The sequence below is a fragment of the Seriola dumerili genome, unplaced genomic scaffold (genome assembly GCF_002260705.1).
Source record: "Seriola dumerili isolate Sdu_G_001 unplaced genomic scaffold, Sdu_1.0 BDQW01001124.1, whole genome shotgun sequence".
Classification (NCBI taxonomy): domain Eukaryota; kingdom Metazoa; phylum Chordata; class Actinopteri; order Carangiformes; family Carangidae; genus Seriola; species Seriola dumerili.
Window position 1 is genome coordinate 1,757,340 of NW_019175379.1, and position 9,533 is coordinate 1,766,872.

Here is a 9,533-nt window from a genome sequence, read left to right on the forward strand (position 1 = left end):
AAACATATACAGCAATAAGCGGCGAGCAACCTTACCCTAATCTTTATCCAATCTTGGATAAAAAAATTGAATAATTTACATTAAAGCGACTTGATTTTTGTCCTCAAAAGGCAGAGTCCCCACAATGTGACTGTATAAGCAGATGTATGTCCCCAAAACATTGTACAAGCAGACACATGTTGCTTTTTCTGTAGCTGTGAGGACACTCATTGACATCATGTATTCCTCAAACCTCTTAACCCTAAACCCCCGACCCTAACCTAAAACTAATTCTACCTTTAACCCTTGAAACCGAGCCATAACCCTCAAACAGCCCCTTTAAGGTTTATGAAGGCTGGCAAAATGTCCTCACAATGCAGACATGTCCTCACTACGATGGTTTTGAACTGAAATCTGTCCATTCAAACATAGAGAGACATGTGTAAGACACACACACACACACACCTTTCAACACTCTGCGTTGTAAAAGCTGCGTATTGAGGCACTTGAGTCATGAGATTGTAACTTCAATAAAACCCTTTAAACACTGCATGTCAACAGCGGTAGGCGCTATAAAAGGCCAACAGTGCTAAAATTAGAATGAGTCATATGTTCTTCTCCTGTCTTCTCTGGTGTGATAAAGCTCAGTCATACGCTGTGTGGTCTTGTCTTGTGTGATTACTCACGGCTCTCTTTCCAAGCAAAAAGATATTAAACAGTGTGAATTCAAGGAAGCTGCTGTTTGCAGACACATCTGAACAAACAGAAGCAAATTTATTTTACCATACATAATTACACAATGCAATGTTATTGATAACAATGTAAATAATGACTTACTGTAAGGAGCCAGTTTTAAAACCTACCATAGCCTAAATGGATTTTATGTCACATTTATCAGATTGTAATCAGTTTCATTAAATAATCCTGATGTTATATGAACATGGACATTTATTATAATAAGAGTGTGGCCAGAAAAGCATCAAGCATTTCAATCAACTTTCAAATGGAGAATAAAATGCTTCTGTAAATGGTTGCAGAGGCAATGAGGTTTATTAATATTCCCCTAGGATTATTACAGGAAGGCACTTGATGATGAGTCAAGCATCGGGTGATTACTGGATAAATATTCTTATCTATTTTATGTTCTCTGTAATTGGATTTAGAAAAACTGATATCCTGGCAACACCAGTACAAATATTTTCAAAATGTTATTAAGAGATGAACAAAGCTGAATCACTAATCATCATTTTATTGTGATTACTTTGACTACTTTCAACAGGCAGTCATGATGATCTGATTATCTTATGTTAATCTTAATTATTTTCCACTTTACACAGTGTCCAAAAGAAAAAAAAAAAGTATCACCTAGACACACAGCTCTTTGTTATGAACAGGATTTTTTTTTCTGCAATTTATTTAAAATGTATTATTTACATTCAATTGAGGAATTTGAAAATCATTTTATCTTCTAGTGTGTAGGAACAAAACAAAACAGATTTCCTAATTTTTTGAAATTAAACGCTATAAAAATGATGATTACATTTCAGTTATAAGTTCAGACTTAAATGTAATTCTGCGTCAGGTGACATTCAACCACACACTCTTCTCAGATGGCGTTTCCCTGATAAGATCAGGTTCTGTCTGCCTGGGTGGGGTCCATGACATTACCAAAGCTCGGAGACTTATGGGTGCACTTTCTTCTCATAACCACTTGGGTGCAGTGCTCTCTCAGACCAAGAAGAGGACTCCATCAGAGATTCTTTCCCCCCCTCAACATTTTAAGAATTCAGAGTAAAGTGTTTTTCTTTGCGCTAAACAACAAACCGTCACATGACGTCAGAGCCAGAAAAGGATCGACTGCTGTGAATCACCCACTAAAGATTCAACACATGGTCCGAATACCTGAGTGGAAAGAGGACACTGTTAATGAATACTGTCCAGGCCAGAAACACAGGCATGGGAGCCTGTAAATGACAAAAATCAAAGCAGGAAAAACAAAAGTTAATAATAGCTAAAGATTTAAATTTAGCTTTGGATCAAGGCATTATTGCACTTTGGGACAATTTTAAGGTACTTGTACTTTAGTGTTTCCATTTTATGATACGTTATACTTCAATTTCACTACATTTCATTTGTACTTTGTACTCGACATTTATCTGACAGCTGTACTTACTTTTTCAAATTAGGGTTTTACCTTAAAGCATATAATATGATGAGCTTAAAGATTTAACCAGTGGTTCCCAATGTTCTGGGCTTGAGACAAGTGTCTACTGGGGCGTAGTGTCACGTTTCAGATGTTTATGAGTTGTTAACAGTTCCACTAAAGAAAGATTTCCCTTCTAAACTGTTCAGATAATTATTTAAATGACTGTTTGACAACCAAAAGTATCCAATGTTTCACAAGAAAGCAGACATTAGGGCTATTATAGTTGATAACATTTACTTTAACCTTAACAGGAATGACTTTAATGGAGTATTTTTCCATTGTTGCATTGTTGTTACTTTTAGACAAGTAAACGATATGAGTATTTTTCCTCCACTGGATTAAGTGAATCACTGATGGTTTGAATTGTATGTGTCATACAGCACTTCAGCCTCTGAAACAGGGACAGCAAGGACAGCCAAGAGCTGAAAAAGACATCCTTCAACCAGGTGACTCAGGTTCAAACTCTGTAGCCTACATGACCTGAGTATCTGGTTCTTTAACTGAGCCTGACCTGTGGAAAGATGAGTGTAACAAGGAAACTTATTCTGATCAATAAAGTCGGCAGCCTCAGACACATCTCTTTGGTGCCTCAGTTTGGGAAACTTTCTAGAAGAGAGGCTGTCAGTCGTATTTCAGCACCGGACAGCTCCACCAGACAGTAGCTAAAAAAAAAAAAAAGAAGCTTTCCAGCAATTTCCAGTGAAAACCATGTATCTCTGTGCTAGAAGATTAATAGTTGTTTAATGGGTTGAGAGAATTCACCTTCTTCTTAAGTTAAATAAACCATCTGAAACCCACTGGCTTACTTGAAAACGTCATTATGACAAAGCTGAAACAAAGCCTACATCTAACTCAGAGTTGATACTTTGGAGATATGTGGTTCTCATACTGGGGCGTTTTATTACCGCAATAAGGAATGCAGTGTTCAGCCCTAATAAGGAATAAGAAATCAAACCGTCAGAATTGAAAGATTATTGCCACCAAATCTTTCAGTCAGATGACTCAGGTTCAAACTCCGAACAGTTCTTTAGCACCTACAGCAGTTGTGTAGCTGAGCTTGACCTCTGGCCTTAGTAGAGGGGGGCAGGAAGAAAAAAATCCCTCCCAAGGCCAATATGATCCTATTTATGGCGTGACGTCAAATTTTGATATTAATTCACAATGTAATTAATGATAATGTTTGAAACCAAGATCCATTCTTTTTTTTCTTTTTTTTAATGACTTGGCTCTGGGTCCTTCATTGACGCGGAAGAAGGATGCTCTCCAATGGGACGGGGTTGGGGGGGGGGGCGATGACGCAGCCACCCACTTCCCCTCTCCACCCCCCTCCTTACCTACGTGACAAGTGAAAAAGGCATGCCTTTCGGATTCATGAATAAAAAACGAGGAGGACAAGAGGAGTTAAGTTCTCAGGACGCAGGAAAGTTCTCCGCAGACTGTTTGGCGCTCTTCTTTCCGCCCATGACAGAGTACACGTAGAAACCCCCGAGAACTGAGCTGCGGAGGAGCTGCACACCCGGTTGAGAAGCACAGACTGAAGACTGAAGAGGCGCTTCACTGAGGGAATAGAGGAAGAGGCGAGGACGGGAGAGAGAGAGAGAGAGAGTGAGAGAGAAGAGAGACTGAGATAGAGATCCTATCTCAGTTCAGGTCTTCAGCGGATCGCGTCCAGCGTCTCGCAACTGGTAAGAAGGCAACTTTCCCGGGGGGTTTTTACGCTGCGTAAAAGTGTGTAGAAAGTCAGGTTTGGCTGTTTTTTTGTGTGTTTAGAAACTCGCAGGTGTGATGCGAAAGTTACTAAATATCACAGGAAAAAACTAAAACCCACCTCATTGCATCAAATAATTGCTCCTATGAGTAGTCTGTGCACTCACTTAATGTCCTTTTCTTCTCTTACAGCAGGACAATGTCTAGTAAAGCGACTTTAGCCTTACTCATCTATGGAATCATAATGCATTACAGCGTCAACTGCTCACCTGTGGGGCTTAGCTTTCCAAGTGTTAGGTATGTACACTCCTGCTTATCATCGAAGTGTTCAGGTGTTGATTCCTTTTGAATGTTTGACATGCATGGAAAGGAGTTGTTGCACTCAGCAGCAGCAGCAGCAGCAGCAGCAGCAGGGCACGGGGTAACGACCACATCTGCCTCACAGTTTGTTATGTCTGTGGCTATAAAAGCCTATTGGATTACCGGGTAATAGCATCTGACAGACAATCCATAGAGCTGCTCGCACAGAAATAATTGGGGAGAAACATTCACCAGGGAGCGGCTGTAATGTAATTTAGGCTACTGAGGCAGTGGAGTACAGTGTCTCAATTTGACCTGCAGCCACTAATCGACTAATTTATGTGATTAGATAATTAATAGAAAACGTTTTTGTTGAAAAATTGGCTTAAAGATCTGGTTTCTTTTGTATCTTTGTACATAATTTAAAGGACTTATGCAGACATGGCAACAAGTAACATTTATATAAAAATAATGCTTCTATTTACCGTTTTTATTCATTCAGACTTGACAGTGAGGTTTATGATGAGGATGGAAATTCCTTACCGTCCCTGGATTATGACGGAGACCAAATGGATGTGAGAAGCCCCCAGTCAGTGGCTGACGACGTCTACACTTTGTATTACCCACCAGAGAAAAGGTGACTATCATCTCCTTTTCCCAAACACTCAACGTTGGCGACGTCCGTGTTGAACATCTCATTATTGCTGTACAGTCCTATCTCTGTCCTTGTACTGTGTGTAGTACGTCGTGTGTGTGTGTGTGTGTGTGTGTTTGTGTGTGTGTGTGTGTGTGTGAGAGAGAATCAATGTGACGTATCGTCGAGATTTTGTCAGTAACTTCAAACAGGAAGACAGAATTCATTATCATTTTTACTTTTTGTTTATTTCAGCTTTTTTGTTTGTTTGTTTGTTTGTTGCCAAATTAGTCTGGTCTCTTTTTAACTGAATTCCCAGGGAAATTAGTCGCTTTCTTTATAAAGAATGGACTTTAATGAACATTTCCAAATTGAACAAAAGAGTAAAAAAAAAAAAACCTCACTGAAACCTGACTGCCTCTCCTGTGGAGTTGATCAGTCCTAAAATCATATTTTTCTTCTTTTTTTTTAAATAGTGAAAAATTCCGCTAAAATCATCATAAATTATAAAACGAGGTAGATTATTCTGGTCAAATATAAACCTTAAAGAAATTCGTCATTAGACACAAGTGAAATAATCATAAAACTACTTGATTAGATGCAGATTTCTCACTGTCTTTAATTTAAAATAAATAAATAAAGTGTCTTCAGGGCCCGACATGTTGAGATAAATAATTCTTTGCAGTGCAGCTTGACATTGTTGCCTCTTGCGCTGGGTGTGTGGTGACTTTACTGTGTGGCTATCTATCATCCCAGAACGGAAAGGCATGCAGACGGCATGTTTAATAAAGCCTACAGGAAAGCGCTGGGTCAGTTATCAGCAAGGAAATATCTGCATTCTCTGATGGCAAAACGTGTAGGGTAAGAGCATCTTCTTGGTTGTCACCTCTTCTTTTCTACTGAACGTTTCCTGTCCTTTGTGCGTTTTTGTTTCTTTGGACTGATCCCTTTTTAAATGCTCATAATTCACGCTGTTATACGTACGGTGTATGTCTGTGGTCCCATTATCTCCCAGCATGCTCCTAGATCCGGCGCCCTCGCCCCCTGAATCAGCCTTTTATTAATGCTATAAAAACGTGGAGGGGGGAGCACAAACGGGCACTTGATTGATTTGGGAAGTGTCATTTTCTGAGCCCGCTGCTGTGTCGTTAAGGCGCAGAGTGAGGAATTAACCCGCGCAGGCTTAAATTTATTTCCATATGAATAATTTATGGGTTTGAGTCCCAGTGGTTCCCGATGGAAGAAGGGAGGGATGCAATTACTCCAGCATCGTGAGCAGGCCTTATTGCACATCGAGAAATATGGGCCAAATTGTCCTGGGATGGGCTGAGAGTTAAACAGAGAGAGAGAGAGAATACGACTCCAAAATAAAAGCCCTTTGAGCTTATTTTGAAAAGATTCTTTCTCTAAAATGACAATGCTCCAACATGTTTTGTCCTGGAACAAAACTAATCTGATTATCTTCCCTAAAAATGCTTTGAACATTGCACATCACTCCAGGCTGCATTGTTCTGAACTAAATAGGGAATCAGAAATCATTTCCCCTCTCAGATGGTGACACAAAGATCCTAATTCAAGTATCCAGAGGCTTCACCTCAGCACCACAGGCAGTACATGCAGAGGCCATGTGAATGCACACCACATGCGTATAGTGAAACCTTCCTCTTGTCTCTCTCACAGCGGGGGGAAGACGGAGGAGGACAGCTCAGAGCCCCTGTCCAAGCGACACTCAGACGGGATCTTCACAGACAGCTACAGCCGCTACCGAAAGCAAATGGCAGTCAAGAAATACCTGGCAGCAGTCCTTGGGAAAAGGTATAGACAGAGAATTAGAAACAAAGGACGCCGGCTGGCATATTTGTAGCATCCTCCCCTCCCCTCCTGAAAAACAAACAAAAAAAAACAAAACAAACTTAAGTGTGTGCAGCCCCAGATGAAGTCATTTTGAGATCTGAACAATCAGTGGATCGCTTTTGTGTTCTTAAACATGTATTTATGTATGAAGTAAGCCATTAAAATGAATATTTTGATAATAATATTGTTTTTTATTTTGTACTTAAAGCACTTGAGGACACATATATCTACTTTGTGGACTAATTTTTGTTCATTCTAAGAAAAAAATAGCCTCTATTTATGTATTCATTGATTTATTTTTCTTAGACCTATTTATTGAGGGGAGACAATTGTTCACATGACGATATGCTCCAACAGCCCTGTCTTTTAAACATTTAGTGAACAGATATGATTGTGAGGAAAATAAATAGTTTAAAAGACAATCAATGTATTGAATGCTGCTTTTTGTAAAGTGACATTAAGAGTTTAGTTGTCTTTATTCACAACAGCCTTGAAGACATAGGTATTCATCATATCCTACAAGACATAGACTTTGATGCCCTCCCGGACGGGGATGAGTTTGAGGCTTTTTTGGGAGATTGGCTGAAACAGTTCTCTCCCGAATTTCCGGTGAGTTTCAGGCTCTTTCCTGAGGCAGTGTCCTTGCAGGGGGCGTCTCATGTCCCTCCCTTTTTTTTTTTTCCTCTCACCTTTAACTCTTTAACCTTGTGATCTTGCTCCAAACACTCGAATCCAACTCTTCTTCCACCTCATTTGTGCTCCTGTCTCTCTAGAGTCTCACTGATTTTACCTTTAACCCCACCTGTATAGCCACGTGCATACAGGCTTGAATGTGGAGAGACTTTGCTTAGACTGATATGTTATACATATCACCACTGATTGATACGAAAGGTACCGATTTATCAGCGTCCGTGTTTATGGATGCAAGGATGATATTATGATGATAAAAACTATTTTATTAGATCTGGTTTAGACCAGATGTGAGCCCTGCTGGCTTTCAAAATGCCAGTTATACATTTTTTAAAGTCAAGAGGGGACGCTTGTCAAGAAAAAAGAAAAAAGAAAAAAAAAAAAAAAGAAATCCCAAATCTGAGATGAGGACCAGAGTACTTTTGAGGTTTTTCTTGTCCTTTTCTTCCGCAGTGTTTACAGAGTGAGCTTACACCTTTGACTCATGTAAAGTGCCAATCTTGTGTTTCTATCAACTGGTTTCTGTGTGTTTGGAAACCTCTTATTCTGCTGAAGGTTTTCTCATGTCTCTCTGCCCATATAATAAGTATCACTATCATTTAAAGCACCATCAGGCAAAATTTAAAAAGCATAAAAAAAAAAAAAGTAATGAAAAAAAAATGCCAAGAAATGATACTTGTTACATGGTAACTTACCCATCGATTTGTTCTTTGTGAGAGACATATGACGCAGTTTGAACTTTTGTGTTTTGAACCTTCTGGGTCTATTGTGCTTCCCTTTTCTGTCATGTGAACCAATGTAAAAACTACAGTAGATTGCATGATTAAAGTAATTGCACTAGCCACCGCATCTGTGCAGACGACTCCAACTAGATGGTTTTGCTTGCTTTCTGACTACTGCAAACATATATACCTGTCATCTCTAGATGTTGTTTTGTGTTCTGTTCTCCTCACTGACATTTCTACACAAGCTGTATGTTGAACCTTGTCCTCCATTGAAGAATTACTCTGAATGTACTTCTGCTGTGAGAGTCTCTCAGTCTAATGTCTAGCATCTGTTACTTAACCAGCTTGAGATTTTGTAACCCACTGTTAAATTGTATATGAAGGAAAAGCTGTGGTCATGTTCTATCATCTTTATCTGCAGTGTAGCACAAAAACTGCCATAATTAACACAATTTAGTTGACATGATTAAATTTAAAGAGCAGGAAGGGCACAGTTAGAGAGATATCAAGCGAAAGCAAATAAAGGAAGCAAGGGTCGGGTGCAAGACCAAGAACATGCATCAAGGAAGGAGTTTATAAAACCAATATGGTAAGACTGAAAACCCACTACAAACAAGTACCATTAAAAACAGTCTAGTATATGCACACTTCCTCCCAGTTCCTGAGGAAACTACAATGATACATCAGGCACAATTTTGCAGAAATAAAAAACAAGTTGATCTTTAGTTTTCAAACAGCAGGGTAAAAGTTCTTCGATTTGTGTTTATTGTATCAATCTTTCTTTAATTTTGCATTCTCCTCTAGGCTTTGTGACGCAGGAAGCAGTTTGCGGCTGTGGTGCCTTGCATCGACTTTAAAATCGCCATGAATCACAGATGGCTATTTAGTGGCCCTACAATGCTGCACATCATCAGCTTACATTTCACCCTTTTGTTGTTGTTCTTGTGTTGCACAGACGTTTGATAGGATCTCTATAGTACCATCCAGCTTAGACGTCAAGCGTTCTTGCTTGCACTGCTTTCTTTTGCACTTTGTTTTTAGAGCACTAGATTAGATTTTTGTGAAAACAGAGGGAAGGATCAGTTTCCCCTCTCCATGAAACATTATATGTATGATAATGAAAGCGCCAATAGCCTTACTAAAATGAAATAATCTTCAAAGATATATTTACTGTGTAGAAAATGAATATTAGATTACTACTTCAAATGACGATCTGCAAAGGTCCAGTCAATAAATGTTTAAAAAAAAAAAAAAAAAGTGTTGTAAGATTTGTATGAATAAATTTTTGTAAACAACAAAAATTTCGTCTAATCTTTGAAGCCAGTATCACCATAAGTCAAGACACATTTACGCGGATGAAAACAAGTAAGGAAAACCTAAATCAATCATCACAGTTCGAACAAGAGGTTACATAAGAAATGAGGAGAAGAATCAGCTT

General features: G+C 39.0%; 1 protein-coding gene across 2 annotated transcripts; it reads left to right on the plus strand.

Annotated features, from left to right (window-relative positions):
- The first annotated feature begins 3,568 nt into the window (after positions 1-3,568).
- Positions 3,569-9,319, plus strand: adcyap1 (adenylate cyclase activating polypeptide 1). 2 transcript variants are annotated; one of them, XM_022767105.1, is made up of 7 exons: positions 3,569-3,870; positions 4,085-4,189; positions 4,695-4,829; positions 5,583-5,687; positions 6,507-6,641; positions 7,169-7,289; positions 8,900-9,319. In XM_022767105.1, the coding sequence occupies exons 2-7, from the start codon at positions 4,092-4,094 to the stop codon at positions 8,906-8,908; spliced, it is 603 nt and encodes a 200-aa protein (XP_022622826.1). In that variant the 5' UTR covers positions 3,569-3,870; positions 4,085-4,091; the 3' UTR covers positions 8,909-9,319. The 2 variants fall into 2 exon arrangements, with proteins under 2 accessions (XP_022622826.1, XP_022622825.1); XM_022767104.1 differs by lacking the exon at positions 8,900-9,319 and having other exon boundaries at positions 7,169-7,704.
- Positions 9,320-9,533: the final 214 nt, after the last annotated feature.